This window comes from Fusarium poae, chromosome 2 (genome assembly GCF_019609905.1).
Source record: "Fusarium poae strain DAOMC 252244 chromosome 2, whole genome shotgun sequence".
In the NCBI taxonomy this organism is placed as follows: domain Eukaryota; kingdom Fungi; phylum Ascomycota; class Sordariomycetes; order Hypocreales; family Nectriaceae; genus Fusarium; species Fusarium poae.
The window spans coordinates 1,032,279-1,059,088 of record NC_058400.1 but is presented as its reverse complement, the minus strand read 5'-3'; the positions used below and the strand labels follow the sequence as shown (position 1 = coordinate 1,059,088).

The 26,810-nt window shown below is 44.7% G+C and overlaps 11 protein-coding genes across 11 annotated transcripts; 7 read left to right on the top strand and 4 right to left on the bottom strand.

The window, feature by feature from the left end:
• Positions 1-796: 796 nt before the first annotated feature.
• FPOAC1_004274 (uncharacterized protein) lies at positions 797-1,326 on the top strand (the record flags this gene model as incomplete). Its single annotated transcript, XM_044848826.1, has 2 exons — positions 797-1,245; positions 1,296-1,326. The coding sequence occupies 2 exons, from the start codon at positions 797-799 to the stop codon at positions 1,324-1,326; spliced, it is 480 nt and encodes a 159-aa protein (XP_044707536.1).
• A 1,116-nt stretch (positions 1,327-2,442) lies between these two features.
• FPOAC1_004273 (uncharacterized protein) lies at positions 2,443-3,807 on the top strand (the record flags this gene model as incomplete). Its single annotated transcript, XM_044848825.1, has 1 exon — positions 2,443-3,807. The coding sequence occupies one exon, from the start codon at positions 2,443-2,445 to the stop codon at positions 3,805-3,807; it is 1,365 nt and encodes a 454-aa protein (XP_044707535.1).
• Positions 3,808-4,431: 624 nt separating this feature from the next.
• Positions 4,432-5,036, top strand: FPOAC1_004272 (uncharacterized protein; the record flags this gene model as incomplete). The annotated part of the gene is made up of 2 exons (XM_044848824.1): positions 4,432-4,722; positions 4,776-5,036. The coding sequence occupies 2 exons, from the start codon at positions 4,432-4,434 to the stop codon at positions 5,034-5,036; spliced, it is 552 nt and encodes a 183-aa protein (XP_044707534.1).
• Positions 5,037-5,163: 127 nt separating this feature from the next.
• On the bottom strand, positions 5,164-6,336 carry FPOAC1_004271 (uncharacterized protein; the record flags this gene model as incomplete). Its single annotated transcript, XM_044848823.1, has 1 exon — positions 5,164-6,336. One exon carries the CDS (start codon positions 6,334-6,336, stop codon positions 5,164-5,166), a length of 1,173 nt encoding a protein of 390 aa, XP_044707533.1.
• An 864-nt stretch (positions 6,337-7,200) lies between these two features.
• Positions 7,201-8,058, top strand: FPOAC1_004270 (uncharacterized protein; the record flags this gene model as incomplete). The annotated part of the gene is made up of 1 exon (XM_044848822.1): positions 7,201-8,058. The coding sequence occupies one exon, from the start codon at positions 7,201-7,203 to the stop codon at positions 8,056-8,058; it is 858 nt and encodes a 285-aa protein (XP_044707532.1).
• Positions 8,059-8,185: 127 nt separating this feature from the next.
• FPOAC1_004269 (uncharacterized protein) lies at positions 8,186-8,959 on the bottom strand (the record flags this gene model as incomplete). The annotated part of the gene is made up of 3 exons (XM_044848821.1): positions 8,186-8,407; positions 8,476-8,551; positions 8,673-8,959. The coding sequence occupies 3 exons, from the start codon at positions 8,957-8,959 to the stop codon at positions 8,186-8,188; spliced, it is 585 nt and encodes a 194-aa protein (XP_044707531.1).
• Positions 8,960-9,807: 848 nt separating this feature from the next.
• On the top strand, positions 9,808-10,846 carry FPOAC1_004268 (uncharacterized protein; the record flags this gene model as incomplete). The annotated part of the gene is made up of 2 exons (XM_044848820.1): positions 9,808-10,230; positions 10,286-10,846. The coding sequence occupies 2 exons, from the start codon at positions 9,808-9,810 to the stop codon at positions 10,844-10,846; spliced, it is 984 nt and encodes a 327-aa protein (XP_044707530.1).
• Positions 10,847-11,532: 686 nt separating this feature from the next.
• On the bottom strand, positions 11,533-12,933 carry FPOAC1_004267 (uncharacterized protein; the record flags this gene model as incomplete). Its single annotated transcript, XM_044848819.1, has 3 exons — positions 11,533-12,122; positions 12,310-12,814; positions 12,868-12,933. The coding sequence occupies 3 exons, from the start codon at positions 12,931-12,933 to the stop codon at positions 11,533-11,535; spliced, it is 1,161 nt and encodes a 386-aa protein (XP_044707529.1).
• Positions 12,934-13,916: 983 nt separating this feature from the next.
• Positions 13,917-16,254, top strand: FPOAC1_004266 (uncharacterized protein; the record flags this gene model as incomplete). The annotated part of the gene is made up of 8 exons (XM_044848818.1): positions 13,917-14,062; positions 14,119-14,846; positions 14,902-15,178; positions 15,243-15,342; positions 15,390-15,499; positions 15,553-15,847; positions 15,898-15,961; positions 15,995-16,254. The coding sequence occupies 8 exons, from the start codon at positions 13,917-13,919 to the stop codon at positions 16,252-16,254; spliced, it is 1,980 nt and encodes a 659-aa protein (XP_044707528.1).
• Positions 16,255-16,303: 49 nt separating this feature from the next.
• FPOAC1_004265 (uncharacterized protein) lies at positions 16,304-17,809 on the bottom strand (the record flags this gene model as incomplete). Its single annotated transcript, XM_044848817.1, has 1 exon — positions 16,304-17,809. One exon carries the CDS (start codon positions 17,807-17,809, stop codon positions 16,304-16,306), a length of 1,506 nt encoding a protein of 501 aa, XP_044707527.1.
• Positions 17,810-18,588: 779 nt separating this feature from the next.
• Positions 18,589-26,580, top strand: FPOAC1_004264 (uncharacterized protein; the record flags this gene model as incomplete). The annotated part of the gene is made up of 4 exons (XM_044848816.1): positions 18,589-18,634; positions 18,687-19,597; positions 19,946-20,466; positions 20,517-26,580. The coding sequence occupies 4 exons, from the start codon at positions 18,589-18,591 to the stop codon at positions 26,578-26,580; spliced, it is 7,542 nt and encodes a 2,513-aa protein (XP_044707526.1).
• Between the last annotated feature and the right edge of the window lie 230 nt (positions 26,581-26,810).

The window sequence follows — 26,810 nt, the reverse complement described above, 5'->3', positions numbered from 1 at the left end:
ATACGAACTATTGATTGCTATCAAACACGTCATTTGAATGACAGGTAGAGGTTTGAGAATATGGATGGCGTTAATCTGGGAAAAGGAACGAACTGCGCCATTGCTATCTGTGATTTGTCTTGAGGCTATGTAAGGCAGGCCGACTATGAACCCGGATCTCCGAAAGTACAGCGAATAGTATCGAGGGAGTCCTCAGGGTATCAGAAAAATTGGCCGCTGTAAGCCTAAGAGACGAAATTAGTGGGCCACTTTATGCTCTTTAGACTATAGCTCTTAGACTACTTATTTTTGTAACATAAGACTTAGGAGGTCATTTTTTCTGCTACCCACTAGGGAGTTCGGTTCCTCTACATCATTAGCACGTACAACCTTGCATTCAACCGCCAACCACGTCTTCAGTCATAGTCCTAGTGACATTCTCCTTCTCAGGCTGAGTTTCATGGAACGCCACGGCGGCAAATTGTTGTTACACAAAGCCCACAGCCTGATTTCGCCTCCCTACCCCCCAACATCTCGTTCGTCCAGGTCCAGGCCTCCCAGCTCGTTGATCATGTGGACGTCCACGCACTGGGAGATCTCTTTACCGTTGAGGCGCAACATTTTGACGCAATACCGTTTGTTGATCTGTTTTATGATCTCATTTACCCCGTACTTGCTCTGAACCCTGCATCTTCATCTTCTCTTCTGACTCTTGGTCTGCTATCCACCAGTACAGTAGCTATCTCAGCCAGACATTAATCATCTGATTTTTGCTAGTTAATCGACTGATTGGGTATTTCTACACGTCATCATATCAATGTTGGAAACTATTAGCGCCGCCATTGCCGTTACGCAGGGGATTGTGGGGACATGCAAAGCCATTGACATTGCCATAACAGCAGTCAAAACCTCCGAAAAAACACTTGACCGATGGAACACAACAAGCGCATTGTTATGCGAGATAGCGGAGCAGTTCGAATATGTTCTGCGAAAGAGAAATGACCTAGGTCCAAATGGGGCTCCTTTGGGACGCTCAAATTTTGGAAATACAGTCCGCAACCAACTTAATTCTTTCCACATGGAGCTTCAAGACTTGCAAAAGAACCTCTCAAAGCCGACTCTTGTCGATAACGGGAAATCAGACCTGCGGCTAATGAGAAAATTCAAGCTTGCTTTTGCAATGGACTGGAAGGAAAATGAAGAGATATTCCAATGGATAGATCGCCAGATCTCCACCCTTTCCATGAGTTTAGAATTGATCAAGACGTAAGTGGACGTTTCCATGAGACAATTAAGCTCAGCTAATATATGGCTAGAGTGGACGAAGCCGACATGAAGGGGGTCTAGAAGGTCTTAGGGGATGTGCATTATTATATTGAATTTTATTATATTAAAAGCTATAGTATTAATTATAAGCTTTTTTTTTTTTCTTTAGAATTTTTTTTTTTAATTTTATAAAATTCTTAATATAATAAATTCTAATTTAATAAATTTTTTATAAAATAATATTATTTTTATTAAATATTTTATAAATTATTAATAATTTATTTTTTTTATTAAAAATTATTTTAAAAATTAAAAAATAATTTTATTTAAAATATTTTACTTTTTAATATATTAAAATTATATTTTTTTAAATTTTATAAAAAGCCTTTAAAGCTTTTTTTTTTTTATATAATAAAGATTTAAATTTTAATTTATTAATTTAATAATTAATTATATAATTAAAAATATTATAATTAAAAATAATAAAAATAATAATTTAATTATTATTTATATTAATAATATTTTAATTTTAAATATTAATAAAAATATTATATTAAAAATAAATAAAATTATTAAATAATTTTATTAAATATTTTTCTTTAAAAATAAAATTAATTATAAAAATTAAATTTTTATAAATAATTTTTTAATTTAATATATAATTAAAATTAATAAAAATTTTAAAATTTATTATTTTATATAATAATTTTATTAATATTAATATTAATAAAAAAATATTTAATAATTAATTTTTAAAAAAAATAAAAATTTTTATAATAATTATTATAATTTTAACTTTATAAATTATAATATATACCTTTAGATTAAATTTATATTAATATTTAAGTTTAAAAATTATATTTTTTTATATATTAATTTTAAATATATACTTTAAGATTTATACCTTAAAAATTACCTAATAAAAAAGGGGATATGCATGTTGATCATTAAACAGCCTTAATCCCAGGGCCTTTGGAAGATACTGAGCGAGAATCGAAAGACTGGCTGAGTTCTGCCGAGAAATTCGCCAAAGAGCGCGCCCTGGAGAATTTTGATGCTTCAACTGTCGATACATCAACAGTTCACGATTCAGATCTGTATACAGTTCCCGATCCACCCGTCCAAGCCAGCATCGATACCCCAAGTCGCAAGGAACGAGTGTATGCTCTTCAATACCTTCAACGGGAAGTTGATCACATGGACGAATCCAACATCCCCGCCATCGCAGCCAGTACTCAACTTGACGTTATCAACTTAACGCAGGAACTTCATAAAGAGGAAGGACTCTCTAATTCCTTCGAGAAACAATTCCATCTTCAAGAGCGATATATTAAACTACTTCTCAGGTCAATCGAGAATCACAAGATCTTCGGGAAAATAGCACAAGATTACTTGGAAGCTCAAGTCATTCCCAACATTAACTATGAAGACCACGAGCAAAGGCATATATGTCTCAGCGTTGGGAAGATTTACAACACTCTCAAGGTCTGGCACTTAGCAACACTCTGGCTTCGTCGTGCTGTGAAAGGTTTTATTAAGAATGGCATAGAGGCGAGTCATTCTGAGATTGCAGAAGTCACAAAGCTCTATTGCGAAATCTGTGAGAAGGATGGACGTGCTGGAGAAGCATTTGCTTTCAAGCGGATACTACAAGATGAAATAGGGTATGATCCCACTCAGATTCCCGGTGATCTGAAGAAGGCCGTTGAATGGTGCCGCTTGAAGGGTTTCGATGTGTCTACTGAAGGAGATCAACTCGCTTTTACACACCCAAGGAACTGCAAGGGTAACAGTGCTTTACACGAAGCTGCCCGGGAGGATGAGAGAGATACTGACGTGGAGATACTGTCTAAGCTGACCACAGATGATCTCCTGTCTCTCAAAAATACGAGTGGGGATACAGCACTTCTTCTAGCTGTTGATAAGTCCAACACAACTGTCCTAAGAGTTCTCCTGAACACACCGTCTCTCGTATATGTTCGAGATGAAGGAGGTCGCACACCGCTTCACAGATGTCGTGATCACAAAACATTGCGTCTGATTCTTGATGGTTTGAACGGCTCGAGACATCGCCCGAGCATCACAAACGCTGATCACGGTAGCCATGATGCTACTTCATCTGTGATTGACATCAATTCACAAGATCGGTATGGTAAAACAGCTCTGTTCATGGCATGCTCACAGGGTAAGGCAAGAATGGCGAGGGAGCTCATCGATGCTGGAGCCGATGTGAATGCAGCAGATAGGAGAGGACAGTGTCCGCTACTAGCTTGCTTGTCTCACAACGGAATATCATGGGCACTGAGAGAGCAGATCATTCTACGTCTGCGCTCCAAGGGAGCGGACCTAGATCAGCCGGACCATGATGGGAACACAGCTAGGAAGGAACTTCAACGGAAAAAGTTCCATTCTTCAACCAAGGCCGTCACCAGGTTTCTTTCTCTTGACCCTACGGTCGAGTTAGAGAAGTTGGAAAATCAGTCTAGAGAAAGAAAGAGAGACAGTGATACTACTGCGAGCACAAGGAAAAACAGATTTTCATTACGAGCAGTATTTAGCTGAAGGCTCTAAAGCCTATTATAATTAAATATCGAGCCTTAATTGACCAGAGACTCCATATCCATTACGACATCTGGCGCTGCGCTGCTGACTAGACGGAACCCGGAATTTCCTGCTGTCGGCAGTGCCATGAGCGAGATCATGCTTAACGAGAACAATGGCATATTAGTCATCATATAATAACCCAGTAATGACATACAAAAGCATCATAGTGCCGATCAAAGTATTATATAATTCCATTTATTCTTGCTGACAAGTCGTGTTACGTGATCAGTCCGTGTGGGTTAAACTCTATTCAGACGTCTTGGTGATGCGGGGCCGCGTATGTCTCGCTCTTCGCGACCCGACAGCAGAGAGACGTTGATCCTTGGCGATAAACGATGCATATAACCCTTGCAAAAATGGACGAAAAGTAAAGACAATCGGACGCGTAACCGGTGATACCGTCCGACTATCCTCGGGTTCAGATAGTATTTGAAATAGATCAAGATTGTGGCAAATGCGAATGTCTTCTGCAAGATAGCGAAATCTTAGATATAAAATAGCCTTCCTCGGTTGTAGCTCTCACTATTGTTCACCCACATTCCATCAGCCTTACGACACTCACAAACACTCAATACCGTCACCATGAAGCTTGCCAATTTCTTCCTCTCCATACTTCCTCTGGCATCGGCCGCCAAGAGTATCAACAAGCCCCGAACAGACAACGTTTCCCAACCTGCCACTTCAGAAGAATGCTGCCCATTCACCTACAAAGCAACATGTACCAAGAATCTCGAACGCATGTATCACATCAAGCTCTTCTACAACCACAAAAAGGATATCACGCCTGAGGAATTCAGCGCATACTGGGCCCACAACCACACCAAGACCGCTGGAGACTTTCATCTTCGTCATGGTATCTACAAGTATTCTCAGGTAAATATTCCTACAATCATATTGACCCTGATCACGCTGACCTATGTATTCAGTATCACTCCACTCCTCAGTACCGCGACCTCGTGCGGGTCCCTGGTGCTGCTCCCGTACTCGAATTCGACGGCGCCGCAGAATTTTGGGTCCAGAATATGGAGACCTTTGCCGCTATGGGAGCTGATCCGTTTTACCGAGACGTGATTCAGGCTGATGAGCTTAATTTTATTGATATGGAGTCAATGAGACTGATTGTTGGTGTTGACTACATCGTTGTTGAGAACCAGAACGCTGTTACGGAGCATGGCCGATCGTTTTGATGGGACTGCTGGTAGTATAGAACTAGACTTTTCGTTGACCAACCCGACGTCTTCGGCAGATTATTCTAATAGTATCGTATTCTACATAATATTTCCGATAGGTTTTGAATTATGACGGAACCAGAAATTATTTCCTCTTGCCTTTGTATTTGTCACTTCGTTTTCGTCCGTACTCTGCTTCCGCCGATTCCAACACGGCGAGCTTGTCCATCTCTTGTTGTTCCTCCTCACTAGGCTCCGGTACAACTTTCTGCTTGGGATTCCTCAACTTAAGCGGGTCTACCGGCTTCTTGGGGTTTTCTTCGTCATCCTCTGTCAATGAATCCTCCTCTTCATCGTCATGGCTCACCCCTTGAAATGATTTTGCAGTCTTTCTCTTGTTCAAATCGCAGGCCAGATACCCCTCACCCTCTCGACCTTGATTCCAAGACTCAAAGCCTAACATGTATAGGAACATGTCCATGATTGTTTCTTCCCAGTTGATAGGAGAGTCATTGCTCGATGCCCAAGATTGGGCTGCACGCAACGCCTCGATGCAATGTGTCATCTCCTTTCTCCTTTCAGCCTCGGTGCTAGGTATTCTGCCACCCAAGGCTTCGATGTAACCCCTCAATGGTGATCTACCACTGAGGAATGCCACAGGTGCCCAGTATTTATAGCCGTCGTTTGCAACCAAGTCTTCTGTGAAAGTGCCCGTGATACCAATCAACAACATGAGAATAATAATCTTGTCAGGAGTAGCCTGCCATCCATTGTTGAGCATCCCCCATTGATAGGGTCTCAAATGGTTAATCTGGTTTGGGTGTGTTTTGGGCCATTTTGCTAGACGGGCTAACGAGTCCCCTTGTCCGCAAGCAATGAGTGCAATGATGCCTTTTCGGCGACGTGCTTTATCATCGGGATGTTGAACCCTGGTGATCCACCAAGACATTTGCATCATGTCTGGTGATAAGGGTTTCGAGTCAGTGATAGCCAGACAAAGTGGTCGTGTAGTTGCTTCATCGAGGACGTTTTCTAAAAATAGCTTAGATTCTGGAATGGTGTTGGTAGACTTTTGTTTATTCCCGGATTTCTTTAGCTGTTTGCCAAGTGAAGTCGCAAATTGTCGCACGTGAGGAACCCATTCCTCCTTGGAATCTCGGGGAACAAGGATTAATGGTTCGCGATCGCCGTATTGGGAGGTGAATGATTGGTATGACCGCTTGTACCATTGATCTTGACGCTGGGAATGTATTGAGACAACTTGGAAGTGCCGTAACAAGAGAGCACTAAGCTCTGAGCTCAGTTTGTCGACATTCATGGCTAGAGGCTGCGAATTTGAAGGACAGATGAAGATTGAAAATCTAGATGCAATGAGCCTGACATCATTTGATTTCACTAAATAATGCACAAACTACGCCACCATGCTCAGCCACACTGTTTTACTTTTCGTAATAAAGGCGGAGACAATTAGGCTTGAGGGAATTTAGTGTGTCTTTTTTTCACTCTTGAGAACTGTTCCAATGTACAGCTATATTACAAAAGCCAGTCCTCATAGGCTCAGTTCATTCTCGCACGACACGAAAAGTGATGTAAAGCCTGATAGAAGCTAACGTCTTCTTCTTATAGTGCTAGTAAAGAAATTACTACCGAGATACCAAGCTCGCAGTCAATCTACCCAGATAAACCCAAGGCTATAGGGTATGTTCTTTGGGGATGACTTCGCTCAGACGCTCACTCAACTGAGCTAAACCCGAAAGGAATTAGTTCTACTAAATATAGACACGTTCAGCTCTAGCGTGTTTTATGGACGCCATTCAACGGATAAACCCGCTTTACCCGGTATTACCGTTTCTCCACTTTCTTCCAACGTTCAAGATATTCTTCGAGATCTAGAGTATTAGAATTTCATGTCTATGCAAATAATTATTCCCCAATAAGTTTCTGAATATCTTCTATTATTAACAGAACCTGTTAGACAATAAACATGATTCGAATAGCAGCTTGTCATGTCTCCCCAATCTTCCTCTCAGCTAAAGAAACGACAGCAAAAGCCATCACTTTGATCAAACAAGCTGCGAAGAATAAAGCAAACCTAGTTGTCTTTCCCGAGACGTATATCTCAGCATTCCCAATCTGGAGTTCAGTCCGTCCGCCAACCGACAATCATCATCTCTTCGAACGAATGGCAAAAGAATCCATCTTTGCCGATGGAGATGAGATACGTGCCATTCGCAACACGGCAAAGCAGGCCAATATTATGGTTAGCATGGGCTTCTCTGAGAAGGCACGTTTTAGCAGTGCTACTCTGTATAACTCGAATCTATTTATCGGGGACTCGGGTGATGTCTTGATACATCATCGAAAGTTGATGCCTACATTCTTCGAAAAGCTCATTTGGGCACCTGGAGATGGCCACGGTTTACGCGTTGCAGATACTCCATATGGTAAAATTGGGAACTTGATATGTGGAGAAAATACGAATCCTCTGGCACGGTACACTCTCATGGCCCAGGGCGAGAATATCCATTTGTCAACGTGGCCACCTATCTGGCCAACTCGAGTGCCCCCAGCCGAGTGTATAGATGAACCCAAGACCGCGCCAGAGAAGCCCAACTACGATAATGTGACAGCCAACCGAACAAGAGCAGCTGCCCATTGTTTTGAAGCAAAATGTTATGGAGTATTATGCTCTGGCGTACTGGGCGACGATGCCATGGATATTGTTTCGGACGGGTCTGCCTATCTTGCACAAGTGCTGAACCAATCACAACGCGGTGCGACACAGTTTCTAGACCCTACCGGCGCGCCTATGAAAGGCTTTACAATTGATGGTGACACAGGCGATATAATCGACATGGAGTTCCTGCAAAGCGAGGAAGGAATACTGTATGCGGACCTTGATCTTGATAGGTGTATCGAAGGAAAACAGTACCATGATGTGGTTGGTGGATACCAGCGTTTAGATGTGTTTGATCTCAAAGTCGATCGTACTCGACGGGAGCCGATAACCTTTACAGAAGACATTGATAATTCGCCATGACAACAGTCAGGATCATTGGAGAAGACGGATAATGCGAAAAATAGAGCCATCATTGTGTTTTGATTCATCTAGATAAACTTAAAATTTGGTAGTATTGCAACACCGATTCTTAGTGTCAAGAAGAATATCATTGACATGAGCTTATATAGATGCCGAAGTTTATTACGTCATATACTTGTTGCTCAGAATCATCCTCCAAGACTAGCTCAATAATCTCTTTTCGAATCAAGTCGTCTTCTACGACAAATACGAGCTGTGCCTTGGGTGCAGACAGTGAGGAGTCTTTAGTCTGAGACATCCTCTTCAAGTTGTCCTCAGAGGCAGCCAGGATGAAAACGGGAGGGTTCACCTGTTTTGTGTCAAAAAGTCAGTAATCTTACTTGAATATAATGATGCCCGAATGACCTGCAAACTGACCTTTTTGGCGACTAGACTTTCAAGATACTTGACTTCGTTATCGTTAATAGTCACTTGTCGATGTTCAAGGTAGGATCTGATTGTCGAATCTTGCGGCATGTCACTTTCAAAGGCATTTCAGCCTCATAAAACTTTCGAATGCTAGGAACTTGCACGTCGTGTCCGAGAATTTTATCCATCTGGAAATGGAACGCCACAAGGACACTAGCCAAGATCCGACCAACTTTAGCATGGGCGGCTTTCCACTCTTCAGCGGGAGTTTTGTCTCCAGCTGGCTTCTCATGGTAAGCCTTGAGTTTCTTTGCAAGCTTCGCCTGATACTCCTCTGGCCGTTGACCATGGCCAAGTAGGGAGTAATAATCTTGACGGCAGCCTCTTTGGCTGTGGCACGCTCTTGTTCCACCTCTTTCTGAATCTGTGCGTCTTTCTGGCGCCTGCGTTCCTCAGACTTCTGCAGACGTTGGTTCCATTCCTCGTCACTCATGACGTAGCTTGGCAGGTATATAACAAAGTAAGAAGAGATTTGGAGTAGGGTAGCTTACAAGATAAATTTAGATAGGTCGACGTAAAGTCTTGAATAGGAGTGTGGAGGAAGAAACAAGCCAACACCTGAGGGTTTCCTGTTATAGGCATATTCATGAATTGATTGTGTTTTCGAGGCTCTTATTCAAATTACAATCTATCCTCAACAGAATTGACTATGTTGTAGGTAACCAAACATGCTGGAACATGACAATGAAGAACAGTCTGATGATGGAATGTCACCTGCTATGCAGCAGACCATTCTTGGATGAAAGCGAGTAAAAAAAGGAGCTAGTTCAGACATAGATGCACTGTCAAGGGCGGTCTACATATACGGAGAATATCGATTCCGTGTCTTATGTCTCAGAGTGTTTCGCTCTCACCGCCCTTAGACTTTGACAAATGACCACTAATATCAAGTTACTGTATCTCTGAGCTCGTAATGTTTCACATATGCAAATGACGTGGTTTCTCATCTATGTGTACACGGATAAGATCTACACACTTTCATTGACGTCAGTAAACAGAACTGAAACATCTTGTCAATCTGCAGATTCAACAATTCCAGACCTGCCGGTATCGCCATATCTATCTCTGATTTGAGCGGGACTGACGTGACATGATGTAATAGACTTTTCATCTTTATCAGGCTCGAAGAAGAGGAGGTCCAAGTACAGACATTAGTGAAATATAAAGACACGTTTAATTCTTTCGCAAATTCACATCAACAACCACATCCTCTCTAGACTTTTCATTCAAATACCCAATATTATCTCTACAAATCAACACTGCTCTACACAGTAACTCAACATGTCTACTCAGGTATACGATCGATGGTTGAAGGACGCTGAGCCCTGGGCTCCAGAAGACGACTGGAACCCAGAAGAATATCTCAAATGGGTGATCCGCCTCACTGAGGCAAAAGCTACACTGGACGATAAATTTCTTGAAGTTGATCAATGGCTTCTCAATCAGTCGTTCGCCATGGCAAAGAAACACCACGATGAGGTCATGAAGCTTCGACCCAAGGATGACTGGGGTAACGTCAACAACACGGATATCTCCAAGCTCTTCCTTCGACCAATCATTGCCTACCATTACTATCAGAGGTCCACGTTTGAAGAGATACCAGAGAAATCTCTTGTCAAGCGTGTGCAGGCGCATTTGTCGGCCCTGGAGATCCCGATGTTGGATTTGGATGTAGCACAGATGCTGCAGTACGCGGCCGACAAGGTAAGCCACCAGTTGCGGGCTCGATAGTCATAATGACTGACTAATATTTCCACAGGTGCCCATTGAGGAAGCTGTTGAGAAGGGGATTCGCGACTACGTAAAGAAGATTAGGCTGAGCCAGCCTGTCTATGATGCCTTTATGGCTGATGGAATAAGGTATAACACCAGTACCTTTGTGAATAAGCTCCAGCAAACTAGAGTCAATGGTGGTCCCGTAGACCGTTCAAAGATCGAGGAGATATTCAGATATATCAACAAATTGGAGGAAGAAGATGGTCGAAGTCTTTGGAAAGACGACAAACTGAATTCAATTAAGGCCGCTTTGGATAACGAAAACAAGATGGAGATGTTCTTGCGACGGTGTGCAGAGCCGATGGTCAGGGCTGAATTGGGCGACAGTCATGCAGCGACAGCACTCGAGGTACTCATCGACGCTGGAGAATTGAAGACTCTGCTGGGTCTTGCAGTAAAGCAGGAGAAGGAGCAGTGCTCATGGGAAACTACCATCGGTCCAGCTGTCAAGGCTATCAAAAGACTTGGAAGGACAAGTGCAGGAAAGGACATGGAAAGATTGGCTGAATATGCCAAGGCACATCAGAAGCCTGTGGCTGTCTAGCTTAAGTCACTCCCGACTTAGTGGTGTAGTATCGTCATTGTCAAAAACCATAACAACCTCCTCCTCGTTCACCAGTAAATAAGATCAACCATTGAGGAAGTTCATCCATTCTATATCTAGAAAGTAAAATACTGAGTCCAAGTCTGGGCCGACTCCATGCTTAGAAATACCTCGACGCATACTGAACCCCATCCTGTTGAGTCAGCTAATGGCATTGCTTATCTTGAAAATGAGAGGTTCATGTGACATCTCTTTCTCATCACCATTTAAAGAGCGAGAAGAACGAGCGACCTCAACGCCAAAATGGACAGTGAAACAATCTCAAGTGTGATCAATCTTCCGCTTCCCAACACTATCGCATATGGTCTCTCCACCCCTAGTCAGTCGACATCACCCTTCCTGAAAACTAGATCTGGCCGAGCGGGTTGCACTGACACGAAACGCAAATTAAGCGGCTATGTCTAATAAACTGGTTGCCCTTTCTTCAGCGCGCGACATCCTACCCATCCCACTGACAACCCATTGCTGATATTCTAGACGGTATTTGGATACAAGAAGGCATGAAGTTACCATATACTTCAAGTACTGAACCACACAATGAGTAGACTGACAGCAAAGAACAATAATAGGTTATAAAAAGGATTTGGATATCCAAGAACTGAACCCCTCGGAGAGTATCGTACTAGTTAGGAGTTAACGTTATGCTTGCGTCGTGCGTTTGTTCTTACCGCACCTTGACGGCCATGATCTTTCTCCTCTGTCTTCTGCTGTCCTCGTGTTCTCGTATCTCCAGCCTGACACGAAACTAGCATCTTGACTAAACATGCAGGCTTGGCCAACGGTGTCCCATCTGACTCACCACTTCTCCGTAAAGAAGGTGCCAAAATACACGTCACAGTATCACTGCTTGGAGAACCGTCTCCCTCTAGTTCCTCCTCCATAGTGGCACTTTCAAATTTCATCGGCCTTTCTCTGCGACGCGCATAGTACAAGTGCAGTCCTGACGCCTGTGTGTTCAGAGCCATGTCAAGACTGATAGAGTCATTCCAGATGGCCTCCACTTGCTTGCCTACATCCTTGGATTTGACGTTTGGAGGAAGTAAGTTGATGAGACGACTTTTCAACTCCCTGAAGAGCTTCTCTTGGGACGCCTTTTGTTCGTTACTCTGAGGTCGACTAAGCGGGTCTTGTAGCAATGTGCTTGTTCTAGCCCTCCACAAATCGATCTGGCGGTTCCTTTCTTCATGTTCCGCTTGGGTTACATCTAGCGGGGGCCCTGGTTACGATGTTAACCCATATGGTGCATAAGTAAAGGGAAGGGTAGCGCGTACTTAATGAATCAAACAATTCCTGCATTGCTGGAGGATTCCCCGCCCAAATGAACCGACTAAACACATGTCGTCCCAAAAAGTCCCATATATAAGCCCTGATAGCGAATGACGGACTAATGTCCCTCAACATACGATCCCGATTCAAGTCTAGTATATTGGCTATGTCATTGACCGGGCCAACTTTGTTGCCTACTGGCCAGTCATCATAGTACTGGTAGGCAAAGTCTCTGATATTGCGACGCAGCAATGTTATTTCGTCAATAAAGAATTTGTCATCAATGGACTTGAAGCCACGATCATTAACTAGGTGTGAGTTAAGTTCGCTCGCGCTTTGTTTCCAAAGGGCTTTATATTCTTCCACCTCATCTTCTGCTTCACTGAGGAATTGGTTTAATTCGTCCATTTTTTTGTTGCTCTGGCTGAGGAGATCCTGGTATTCCTTGTTCTTTGAGACTTCAGCATTTAGAGTCTGATGAAGATCATGGAGCTGTTTCTTGAGGTCATGGTCAGATTGCTGGCTACGTCTTCGAGGTAGTGCTGGCTTGACATTGGCAGCCGCGCTTGCAGTTGGCGGCATGTTGTATGTGCCATTCTGGAAGTTTGTGGCTGGGGCGCCAGTGTAGCGTTGTAGTGGAGGCTACAAAGAGTCAGTAATATCATCTGTGGATGATATGGGAAGATATAACCTACATTTTCCGACCTGGGTTCTGTATTCATTTGTTCAGGGCCCATTTCGTATTGATAGTGAGAAGCCATTGTTGAATGTGATTCAATAGACTGAACTAGAAAAAGGACGAAACTCTGATGTATCTGAGATTTATAAATCTCTGGGGTATTCTCAGTAGAGATAAAGGAGGTGGGATAAGCTGTGTAAGCCGTTGTGGAACGGATGTATACGGTTAAGGTTTGAACCGCGCAACTGATCATGATAAAGCAGGCTGCCATGTAAAGAAACCAATAAGGCTGACTGGCTGTAGTGAAGGTGACGAAACGGAAGAGGCAAATCAAGTGTGACTGGCAAGGTTGTGCCAATATTGGACGCAACCTCACAAAGCCCAACACCATCTTGATTATACGAAGCACCCGGCTATTCTTTTACAGACGTTTTGTCTTGCCTAAACTATGTTACAGTGATTACATCAAGTCGGCTGCAGATCTTCTGACCACCATCAGGAAATGGCTCGCCCGACTACTATGTGTAGAAAATTAAAAAAAGGCTGTCAGTTTGTAGCCGACGTTACATCTGCATATAACCCCCAAGAAGGCCTCAAAATGTATACTTCCATTTTCAAATCACGTCAGCGCGGGTGCCTCAATCACCACCAATCGTAAAAACGCTGTAAGAACATTTGTACTCATTTTCCTTATCGTGCACTGAGTCATACGAATGTCTATGTGTAGGAATGGTACAGGCGGGTTGCATTTCCAGCCGCAGCTGACGATGCACTGAAACCTAAAGGCTGATCAAACGTAAATAAGCGCCAGCCTTGGATATTGATGAAGTCTACAAAGTCATGACAAAAATAGGTAGCCTGATTCCATGGGTGTAGATCCCTCAGGAGTCTCGGTCTTCGGAGCCTTGTGCGCCCAGAAATGATATATTCTCTACCAAGCAACAAAGAGAAACCCCAATGAATACATATGTCTGCAGCATTTCAAGCAATAATCTCCTTTCCCCAATCTTGTCTCTGTCATTACATTAATTCTCAGTCTACTCAAGTTATTCACACCAACCTAATATGCCTCGCTCTCGGTCCAGGTCTCGAAACAGACACCATGGGGGTAATAGCTCCCGGGCGCTGAAAATTGCCGTTGATCGGGTTCGAAAGAACACGACTTCCAACCTTAACGAGCTCATGATCATTGGTATTGACTTTGGAACCACGTACGCTCTTGATAATCTTCCAATGCCTATAGATGATAAGCTGACTAGTGCTCAAGATATTCTGGCGCTGCATGGGCCACTGTGGCAGACATCGAAGCCGACGGTGTTAATATTGTTACCAGTTGGCCAGACACTGGCGCTCAAGAAGGTAAAGCTCCGACTGAACTCTTCTACGAACATGGTAAAACTACATGGGGCTACGGGGTTCCTCTTGAGGTTGAGCCTGTGCGATGGTTCAAATTACTCCTGTTAAAGGAAGAGGATCAGCCACGAGAGATCAGAGACCATGAGTACCTTATAAAGGCTCGCAATATGTTGGCCGATGAAGGAAAGTCCACAGTGGATGCTATCGCTGACTACCTGCGTCTTCTCTGGGGTCATGTGCTGGAGATAATAATCAAGGCACGCGGTAAGAATGTCGTCGAAGCTCTCTGTTTTCATGTTGTCATCACAGTCCCTGCCATCTGGAAGAACTACGCCCGTGCTTCTATGCTTGAGGCAGCTCAAAGCGCTGGCATCACAGCTTCTCGTCGTGCAGGGCCGACAACTATCTCGTTTGCGCCTGAACCTGAGGCTGCAGCTCTAGCTTCGATCTGTGAGAGAGCAGAAGACCTAGAAGAAGGTGACGTTTTTGTCATTTGTGACGCGGGAGGCGGAACAGTGGTAAGATATACCGACTTTATGGTGCAACAAGAACTAATCGCTTATCTGATTCAGGATCTCATTAGCTACAAGGTTGAGAGTGTAGATCCCCCTGCCCTTCAGGAGGCTGTTGTCGGTTCAGGTGGGAGATCCTTCTTTTGACTTGAAATACGAAACGAGACTAACAATCCATGTAGGCGGTTTATGTGGAGGTATCTTTGTGGATCAGAAATTCCAACGTATCTGCAAAGCAAGACTTGGCCGTCATTGGAGTAGCCTGAGTCAGACCGGTATCATGGAAATCATGAAGAATGAATGGGAGAACGGAATCAAGCGACACTTCAAACCTGTAAGTTCCGGCAAAGAATTCATCGTCAGGATTCCTGCCGAGGTCTACAAGGGAGCCGGGCCAAGTGCCGTGGACGACAGTTCAAAGAAGCCCATCATAAAAGATGGTCGGATTCACTTCCGTAGGTCAGTGGCTTTTATATCCCCCCTTCTCTGTCCTACTGTGTGACTAAAGTATACCACTCAATAGCGAGGATATCGAACAGACGTTTCTCAACAGCTTCACAAGTATTGCAACGTTACTGGATGCACAGATTGATCAGACCAAGAGATCAAATCTCAAGGTCAAGGTTAGTGTTTATGCCTCATACTAAAGTTCGGTTCTAACCATATCTAGGGTATTATTCTTGTGGGAGGCCTTGGTTGCAGTCCCTATCTCCAGGAATACCTCAAGGTAAAATATAAAAGGAAAAACATTGAAGTCTTACAAACAGACGGAATAAAACCGTGAGTGTCACCACGCTACAATGTTAAAGTCCTTTCAGCTTACAAATCGCCAGTCGAACAGCAATTTGTCGAGGAGCAATCTACAAGGGACTAATCGGTGGTGCTGAAGCCGCACGTGCAACTACAGGAGGTGCCGACGCAGGACGTTCGGGTAGACATGGCAGAGAACTAAACCTACTTGAGCACAAGAGCCCTGTTACGGTCACTTCAACTCTCTCACGACTCAGTCTGGGCGTCGAATATATAAGGCCGTACGACGAAGACATCGACGCCGTGTCAGATAGGTTTTGGAATGATGAAGAAGACTGCTACTACGTTAAGAGAGCTATGAAGTGGTACATCAAAAAGGTTCGTTTCACCAGACTGATGGTCTTTACTATAACTAACGCTTCCTCCAGGGCCAGAACGTAAAAAAGAATGAACCATTACGAAGATCCTTTTATCGAACTTTCAAGGATAGAAGTAAGTATGAGAGATTTCTCTCTAACCCTTCAGAAGATGTACTGCAGTGCGACCTTGAACGGCCTCCTGATAAGAGTAACCGTCTGGTTACCGATTTCTGTCAAATTAAAGTAGATTTGAAAAAAAGCTTTGAAGACCTGGATGACTATGACACTCCAAGTGGAATGCGAGTCAAGAACATCGACTATGAGATAGAAATGATCCCATCAGGAGCTTCTGTTGAGTTTTCTGTTTATTACAAAGGCCGAAAGGTTGGGTCTAGTGGTATGGGTAGTATCATGGGCGGTGTTTGAGTGTGGTATACGTGAGAAGTGTCAAGATATTTTATTTGTACATGATTTTCTAAACTTCAAGCAATACACCTGTTTTCTTTTCCTCAGACCGACGTTTCTCTTCTGCTCTTTTCCGGATCGTTCTCGTATGATAAGCCCTTTTCCAAAATTTCTTAAACTTGTTACCTCGTATATCATCGTCGTGAAATTGCAACCCACCACCAGGAAAGAAAATTGGTAGCATTGAAAGACCGGCTTTCGGTACCCATTTTTCCAGCTCCACTAGTGCTCCCTGCACCCCAGAAGCATAGATGATCTTATCTTGATCTGACTTGCGTGACGTGAAAGGGTGCAATGCTTTGAGACTCGAGGGCAAAGACTTTGGTCTAGTATCTGTGATCCTGTCCGTCAAGGTTGGTTTCAATGTCGCCAACCATTCCGGCGCCCCGTCTTCCTCTGCCATGGAAGATACCCAAGATGGCATAGGGGCCCTTTCGCGCTGGGCACGGTGACTTGTTCGATCAGTGCCTTGTGATACCCATAACTGGACATCAGAAAACCCCTGAATATCTTCCTCCAAGTTGACTTCCGGACTAGGATCATCTTTATAACATTCCCGCCTACCGATAATAGTAGGCGCATGTGAGAACTTGGTCAGATGGAAGTTGGAAGATGTAGGGTGTCTAGAAACCCCAGCAGCCGAGACATTCTGTAACATTCCAAGTCCTCCAGCGGCTATCAAGAACCATGTGTGTCTCTTGAGACCTGATATTGATATCAAAAGACAGACCCACAACATGGAGAGTATCACCGAGATCCAGCGCGTCTCGGTCCGAGGAACTGGTGTATAAGTGGCGAGTCGCTCCAAATCCCAACTGCCAACCGAGCCAATAAACACCATCAAATGAAGATGGCCGTTGCCCTTAGTAAGGCAAGTCACTTTTCCACCATTTGAGAACGACGGAGTACCCCATTTCTCTTCTATCCATTGTGGTAATGAACACGTAATCGCCACTAGAGTCATGCCGGCTAGAGCAACGACGAGAACGACCCAGTCATTATAAAGGATACCAGGTAGAATGACGATAATCAGCTGGATTAAAAGGGTAGCCCATCCAAACCACCAGATGAGATCACACTGCGGACCCGATGCCGGGTTCAAATGGAAAATGTCGATTCTAATTGACTCAGCCCGACCACCTTCACTTATCGGTCGTGGATCGACAGAGTTATGAATTTCATGGTCACGGAGTATTCGTCCCAAAACCCAAGAACGATTATGTCGAACAAATCCATTCGAGCAGTTCACAACGATTAAGGGACAGTCAGTCTCCGGTACTAATTTCATGCTTCCCACAGCGGCAAGAAGATTTGTGAAACTGTACGTAGCCCAACCAAATGAAAATGCCACAGGTGTGATAGGTATGTGAGTCTTTGTACCAGGTATACGTATTCTGTAGCCGACGAGCTGGGTTATAGCGGCTTGTACGATGTCGCTACCAATCAACAGAAGGATGCTGAGAATATCACCTGGATTAGCCCATTGGCTACCAATGTCTTGAGCAGAGGTACTCATAATTCTGAGGAGAAAGAAGATCAGATGTTGGTAAAATGAAGAGGTGACAACAACTGGTTACTATTAGCATAGTCTATATGTATGTTATAACAGTGGCTTTAATGCTAAGTGATGAACTGGAATTCCAGTCACAAGACAGAAAACAGTCGTGTAAACATGATGTGTTAGGCCGCCGTGTATCTTCGTCAATCCACAGCCCGCGTGGCTGCACAATAAAAACCAGTCTGGTGTTTTGGTACGTGTCAGTGCTATTTTCAGCGATGCTGACTAAATTTACACGTTTGTAGCTATTTCATCCTACGATATCACAATAAGTGTTTGTATCTGCATGTATACCCAACTTGGTGGCATGTGTACAGCCTGCTTCTATTCTAAACGAATAGACTTGCTGCTAAGTACGGGGCAAGCTGCAGACGACCCTACTCATTACATTGTGTATTTAGGCAACGAGGCTGCGCAGACCCCAGATAGGTAATGACTTGCACTTGATGTCGCATTTTCAATCCTCCGAGGTGAGATATGTGTCGCTTGCCTTTCAGCTTTGTCTCTTGGGTTGCGGCATTTTCGAGTAACATGTAAGCCAGGACTGGAAAAGGTCTGTCGATTTACTTATTGGCCAACAGCTTGTTTCATCCTCTATTAATTTTAGGAATCCTTTTACGTGTTGTTTTGATGCTTCATGTTTATTTCAGCCTTCCAACTTACATACCAATTTTGCTGTATTCCGGTAATAAGTCTAAGCATTGAATATAGCTCGATTTTGTTTAATTGAACAAACCATGGATCGCGATATTTCCTCCACTCAAACAGCTGGGGTTGGTCAAGGTACTTGGCTTCTGCAAGTTATATCATCAGTCAATTCTAACAGTCAACATAGCTGTCGATCATCTCTTTAACGGAATCTTGAAACAACTGGCCGCTACAGACGCGTTTAGTAAGTCCGACACAGCTAGTATCTTCATCGTCTATGCGCACGATAACGAACAACTCGGCACCGCCAATGCTTCATGTGTAATTCACCTTATCCAATGGCTACAAGAGATCAGAACTCGTACGATTTCTGACCGAGCGCCTCTCCCTCTTCTTTTCTACCGTACAGATGATTCTGGCTCTGTCAGAAATATTCTATCTAGCCAATTTTGTCTCCTCCCACAAGAAAAGATTTCCGATGGCGGCACTATCCATCGAGTGGACAAAGTTGTCGTTTGTGGGTCTGAGCTTTTGAAGAAGTATTATGATCATCCTTTCACTTCACCATTTCTGGAAGCTATCAAAGTGGCATGGTTGAATGCAAAAGGTGACGCCAATAATTCAAAGACACCGCAGGACGCCATTCGGCGCCTTGTCGAAAGTCACTGTCTATCCGATGGGTTTCATCATGTCCTCACCGAGCTTGGCCTATTGATACTACGCTCTCCCCATGAGGAACATCACAAGAGTGTCATTCCCGTCTCACTGGATGGAAGTCTAATGGAATGGCTTCCATTTTGGGATAGCTGCGACGTAGTTCTCAAGCTCAAGTCCATGGCAACAGGCCATCAGCACCAACTATTCTTCAAGCTTCTAGCACAGATTTACCCACAAGAACATCGATTGATCAACCAGTACAAGGACTGCTACGAACTGACTTGTCGTGAACTGCAAAGTCAATCCACGATCTCCGAGAGTAGGATTGATCAGATCATCGACATGGCAATACTGAAAACGCAGAGAGCTGTTTCTGAAATCGAGAGTGCAGCCTTTCGTGGCCAGCGGCACTTAAATCAGACCAGAAGTCATCACGAGACAGTTCGTGGAGTTTATGACAAGCTTGACTTTCTCACCAACGAAACCGAGACAAATTTGGACGAGCAAAAATTCAAAAGTATTGTTGAATGGTTATCAACTTGCTCTTATCGGCTCCATCACGAATCAGTCTTCAAGAAGGTAATGCAAGGGTCAGGTGAGTGGATCACCAAGCACTTTAACTACCAAAATTGGATGTCCTCGACTACGTCCTCGACCCTTTTCATACACGGAGTTCGAGGATGCGGAAAATCTTCAATCACTTCCGTAATTATCGATCAACTTTCGGGTCAACTTAGCGACAGCAGAAATCCGATGCACGTTGCATATTATTACTGCTCTGGTGCACAGTCGGAGTCAGAACGGGCCAATCCTGAGGCGATCCTTCGAAGTGTCATCAGGCAGCTAGGAGTAGACGAGACAACACGCAGAGTCGACCCCATTATTGTGTCAGAGTACGACAAGTCAACTCACCATCAGAATAACATCAGCCGACTTGGTATCAACGAATGTGTAACACTTCTCCAGCAGTTGACAGCGAACAAGACTACAATCATAGCAATTGATGCCATCGATGAGCTAGAACTTCTCGATCGCGCTAGGCTCATTCAGGCATTGAAAGATGTCGTCACGGAATTAGATGGAGTTGTCAAGTTATTGGTGACGAGTCGAAACGATGCCCAGATCAAGAGGCTCCTGCACAAGGCGACTCCTATTGAAGTTTCCAAGGAACACAATCACAACGACATTATGCGTTTCGCGGAGACACAAATCAGTTTCATTACGCGTAGTCGGGCATTTGTAGACGGGGACGCGCCTCAAGGTCTACTTGACAGAATTACCGAAGCCTTGATTACTGGCGCCCAAGAAATGTGAGTTCGTAGACAAACCACGTCTACATCCTTCACTGACGAAGCTCTAGGTTTTTATGGGTTGAACTACAAGCCCAGATGCTCATTCGCAAAAAGTCCGTAATGGATGTTGTAAATGCTCTTGAGCAAGGCCTGGCCGAAAATCTCGACAAGATTTATGAGGCGACCTATGACGGTTTCCGTACTTTGGACGGCACAGCAAAGGCTATCGTTGAAGGCGTTTTCTGCTGGATTCTCTATGCAAAGCGACCATTGACTACTGAAGCTCTCAATACGGCGTTACGACTGCATCCTGATCTGATCAATCATCCACCCGATATACATCTTCCGGACCTGACTGACGTGTGTTCAAACTTGGTGGTTCTCGACTCAGTTACCAATACACTGCGCTTGTGTCATCCCTCAGCTCGAGACTTTATGAGACATCGCGGCATGTTTTCAGAGGTGCAGGGTCATCGTTTGATGGCTTCAATATCTCTTCGAACATGTTCTCACAACTTGCTGCCGGATCCAACTACAGCTTCAACGCTCGATGTGATTGATGACCTATCACTTTACAGCGCTATATACTGGCCACAACATCTCAAGGCATCAGAAGTCAGTAACACTGTACCACCATGGATGATTAAAGATCTCGACGAATTCGTGTTGGGTGACGAAGGATGCGATGTTGATCCAACTTTCGAATGGTGGTTGAGCTGGATTGATCAACTTTTGGAGACTCTACCTCCGTATCACAGCTTGAGATTGACTCACGCGTGTCTGTCTTTGACTGAAGGAGCTTCTGCACTTCCTACTGCTGCTGTATTCGGATTGAGTAGTTTAGTCGAGCTTTTATTTGATAGCGGACAAACAATGGATCTGGAACGACGTATGAAGGGTGGGTATACGCCACTTTACCTGGCCTGCTCATTTGGACACAAGGCTGTTGCATCAGCTTTGATTCAGAACGGGGCAGATGCAAACGTACTTTGTGGAGAATATGGAAATCCATTGCAAGTCGCATGCTTCAAGGGACATGTGGACGTCATTGAACTACTTCTGGATGGGGGTGTTTCTCCAAAGGTTCCCAGTCCAGTATTCAAGAATGCTTTGCATGCTGCCTGCGAGGGCGGCCATTCTAGTGCAGCCGAGCTTCTCATCGATAAAGCGTCGATCATCGAAACAGAGAGAGACTACGAGGATGATTTGTTGATGATTGCCGAGGTTGGGTTTCTCAAACTCTACGAGCGATTGATGAAGCCAGGAATGGCACGAAAATTCCGAGGGGGCACCATTGACAAGACTCGAGACGAGATGCGCATACTTGGGATCATCAAGAAAGGCCGTGTCGACATATTGCAGTGCCAGTTGAAGGCTGATCCTAAAACGGAAAAGAGTATTCCTCCAGACGCAGTAGCAATTGCTGCTTTACACGGTCATGCCAGCATGGTAGAGTACCTTCACGGTTTGGGTATGAGTATTGAGGAAGAAGGCAAATTTGGGTCACCATTGAGGAGTGCAAGTCTACAAGGAGAGATTCGCGTGGTGAAGAAGCTGCTAGATCTCGGAGCTAATCCCAATGCCAAGTACTTGAAAGGCGATGCCCTTCAAGCTGCCGCTAGCAAAGGAAACGTGGCCATGGCCAAAATTCTCATCTCGCACGGAGCTGATGTGAACCAACAAGGACCCCCTCGTGGTTCTTCAATCCAATCTGCTGCTTACCACGGCCACGAAGCTATGGTCAAGTTTCTCATCGAGGAAGATGCTGAGATTTACTCAGAAACCTACAAATTCAAGGACGCTCTTTGGGCTGCTATGAGAGGGGGACATAACCACATTGGGGCGTTTTTGCAGCAGAACCATCCACCACCTCGTGGCCGAGCCTTGCCTGGAATCGCTCGTGGCGACGAGCATAAAAAATCATCATACTTTGATCGTCCGGGTGTCAAGCGTGATGATAGTCCACATCCTGAGTCTAGTGACGGAGATGAAGAACCACAGAACGTGTCACCACAAGATCCTAACGACGAACGGGACCAGAACATTGAAGACACGCATCCGATAGTTCTTGCTGCGGGAATCGGAAACATACCGGTTCTCCGACAAGGACTACAAGAAGACCATATTGGCGAGGATATTATCACAATGGCGTCCACCGCAGCAGCTGGTCAAGGAGAATATGAAGCACTCGAGGTTCTCCTGGAAGAAGGCTTGAGACACGTCTCGTATCTGAGGAAGCCAAAAGAAAAGGCTTTCATTACCAGTGTTGAGAAGAAACAGCCAAAATGCTTGGAGATTCTAGCCAATTCGCTTCACGGTACCATCACCGTGATATCGTGGGGTTTTGCACTTCAATGGGCTGCAAGTGCTGGAGAGGCCCTCACAAAGCAACTTCTCGAAATGGACCTTGTTCCCTGGCAATTCACTGATATGAGAGATTTGGCATCGTGCTTGGGCTATTCATTGCATGAGGATATTTACTCAAACCCCATTTCTGCTTGCAAGGATGCCCTTAGTAAGTGTTACTCTGCGGGAAACGACAAGGTGGCAAATCACATCTGGACTTGGGTCTTGTCCAAAGGACCTGGTATGCTGATGGCGGATCGCGACGATTGGGATGCATTAACACTTGTCGCGACAAAACATGCTGACGTTTCCATTCTCGACCAACTATTAACACTCGCGGACGAATGCGAGAATATGGCTGGCGAGCCAGAGCTGCCTCTTGGGGATCTCCTCATTAGTGCTGTTCGTGGCGACAAGCCTACGAACTTGGGCTACATAGTTGCAAAGATCATTGAGAGGCTTGATGCTTACCACATGATTACCTCGGCATTCCTGGAGGCATGCCGAACAGGCTATACTCAAACAACGAGAAAGTTGCTGGATTACGACGATGACATTCATCTTGACGCGGACATGGTTATTCAAGGAATCGTCCAAGCCTCAGAAAAAGGACACGGGGATCTGGTACTCAAGTTATTGGACTTGCTAGGCCAGAATAAACAAAGGAATGCCCTCATAACCGCACTCATCAGCGTAGCCGGCGCGGGGCAGATAAAAGTCATCACTACCCTTCTCGACGAAACAGACATTGAGGACTCGGATACATTTTCGACCACTATGACCCGGGCCCTCGTTTCAGCATGTGATGCCGGATATCCAGATATTGTACAGCTTTGTCTAGATCAAGGTGCAGATCCGGAACAGAATGTTGAAAAGGAACCACCAAGGGCGTTGCGAGAAATGGAGCTGCCTTCCGTTCCAGGATCCGTCCCTTCAAGATTTCGACATCTACTCCAACTTCCTCGCCGCATTCCACATCCTGCAAGATCAATGCTTGCCAAGTCACGAGTTAGAAATAACTACAACTCTTACGAGTCTAGCGACCATAAGAGAGCAGGCTCAGACAACACAATTGAGGAAACCGAAACGAATATGACTGATGCTCTAAAATCTAGTGTCTGTGCCTTTGAACGAATATCAACTTTCCAAAGTGTAACTACGGGGGAAAGACAGTCTGCAACTGACATGTCCAAAGCAAAGCAACAACTGAAGACCGTATCGATCATCTTGGATCATGTTTCTGATTTCAGTGCTTATGATACTAGACTCTCTACTCACCCTCTTCGGACAGCAGTTGCCCACGGAACCGAAGAGTTGGTCCAACTATTATTCGACTATGGCGCCGCCGATCAATTTACTCATCAACAGCTCCAATCATTGATTCTTGTTGCAGCCAACCGCGATACTTCCACTGGTGTTGGTATTATGATCAAACTTCTTGATTACGACCGCAGGGTATCCTTTCCAACAGACCAGAACAAATGTCTAGATCCCATTATTCTCTACGCTCTTCAAATAGCGGTTGAATCTTTGACCGATCCAGCGCGTTTCCAAGATATACTATCCCTGAAGGGCATTATCTCTTCCGAAAAGGCGGCGCGAGATTTGTTAAAAGGCGGCCTTCAGAAACTCATCAAAACAATCTTCCGCAAGTTACCCGCTCAATCAGCGAAACAAGATGCTTTTGGGGACGTACTTCATGCAGCTGCCGCAGCTGGTGATCTCGCGATAGTCAAGCTGCTCGTCAAGCACAACGTTAATGTGAACCACACGAGATCCTTTTTCCACACAGCTCTTGGTTCTGCGGCAGAGTTTGGACACGCACAAATCATCAAAGAGCTTTTACGCGCTGGTGCCAACATTCACCCAACCGGTTTTGTACATGAGAGTTTTGGCAAACAAGAACCAGCTATCAAAGCTATCCTTGGGGGTCATGTTGTAGTGTTGAAAGCGCTTTTGGATCACGGTCTGAAACCTGAAGAATATGCTGGGGATGTTCCGCTGATTGTGCTGGCCGCTCAGAGCAAATCTGCGGCCATGGTTGATCTTTTGTTACAAGCTGGGGCCAATCCCAAGAACTATCCTCTTGCTTTAATCACTGCTGCCCACGATGGGGACTTGGACATGATGAGATCTCTCCTCGACGCTGGTGCGGACATGAATGCCTTGGATATCCTTGGAGAATTTGTAATCGACCGGCTTCTCTGCAGTCCTCTCTACGCGGCATGCAAAGCTGGCCATACCGAAGCAGTCAAGCTTCTGCTACAACATGGCGCTGACGCCGAGATGGACTCGGGAGATCTTGACGGTCTCCCTCTTGTTGTTGCAGCCCGTCAAGGTCAATCCGACATGGTGCAAGTCCTCCTGGACAATAACTGTGATCCCTTCAGTCGCAGCAAGGGCGTATCGGCACTTTCCCCTAATGACCAAAGGAAACTACGAAAGGTTCTACTGGATAGAGACCAGGGTGCGATTGCACGCGGGTCTTCTTCAGTCGGGGCTACAAATCGTGCTCGGATGGAGGTTGAGTATATGGACGCTATTCAGAGCTCGTGTGATGTGCAACAGGGATTCCGCAAGAGTTTGCAAATTGTGAACATGCTATCCAATGCTTCCAAAGATCCTCAACGTGTTGTCTGGGAAGCATTGAAACACACAACGACAAGAAAAAACGTCAGGCTATTTGAGGAGCTTTCACAACACGTCACCCCAGATGCCCTTCTTCTGCATCTTGCATGTCAATGCGGCTCAGTAAATGTCGTCAAGTTTGCATTGAATCATGGTATTGATTCTATGACCACCAAACAAGACGGGAAGACACCGCTGCAAGTCGCTATTGAATATCAGAATATGGACGTAGTGGAGGTCCTGGTGGCTGATCAAATGCGGGCCGCCACTCAGCAAAACAGCGCCCAGTCTCTCGACTTGTACTTCATAGTTGCCTGTATCTTGGAGTCCTATTCCGCTCCGTCTACATCTCAGCACAAGAGGATTTCTGATTGCGAGAGGACAGTAAGGAAGCTTTTGGATATTTCCCAAACAGGCGTCACAGGAGATCAAAAATACTTGGATCAAGCACTCTGCCTTGCTTGTCACGCGGGAAGCAGCCTTCCTACTGAAATTCTACTCGAACTCGGTGCAGATATCAACGCTCAAACAGATCTGTGGCAAGGGTCTTATGGGTACAACCTCACGCCTTTACACGCAGCAATCTACAATACTCATCCAAGCGTGTTGAAAGTGCTTCTGTCACAACTCCCTACTACCGATCCTAAGTTTGACGATGCCTTTCAATTATGTCTTAGCCACAACAGTCCAATATTACTCGAGACATTTCTTCGGACCGCTATCGAATTTGAAATCACGGAGCAGCATGTTATGCTTTCTATTGACAAAGAGACTTGGACTAGGAGCCCTGGTGAAAGGAATATCGAGATGATCCTTGCCTATCACCCAGACCTCCGAATATCTGAGACTACCCTCATCAGACTATTGCAGGCTGAAATGCCATTTTCGGCATCTTGTGGAAGCGACTTACAGGAGACATGGCAGACATTGCTTGAAAAAAGCGAGTGTGGATTAACTGACAACATTATCCGATGTATACCGCACAACAGGACTTGGGAATTTCTTCATGAATATATCAAGGACTGTGATGGGTCCTGTGTACAGAGTCCCTTTGTGCCTATGCTGATTTCAGAGCATCCGGAGATATTGAGGCAACCTGCACGCGAGTCAGATGGATCTTGGGACACTGAGTCGGAATCTGGAGGAGATGAGCTATAGTAATCATGTACCTAAGAACATCACAATTAACCTGTCTACAGCGTATTTACGAGTGCTAAATCGCCAGAAAAAGAGTAAATAGTGGCCTTTTCTTATTATTCTCTTTACAATTCCGCATAAGAAGTATAACTGTCATTGACGTCTTTAACCGAAGGGTCGAGGTCATTACTATAAGACCGTGAAGGTTCTATCGAGGTGATTTGTACCGACAAATTAAAGCAAGGCCGAAT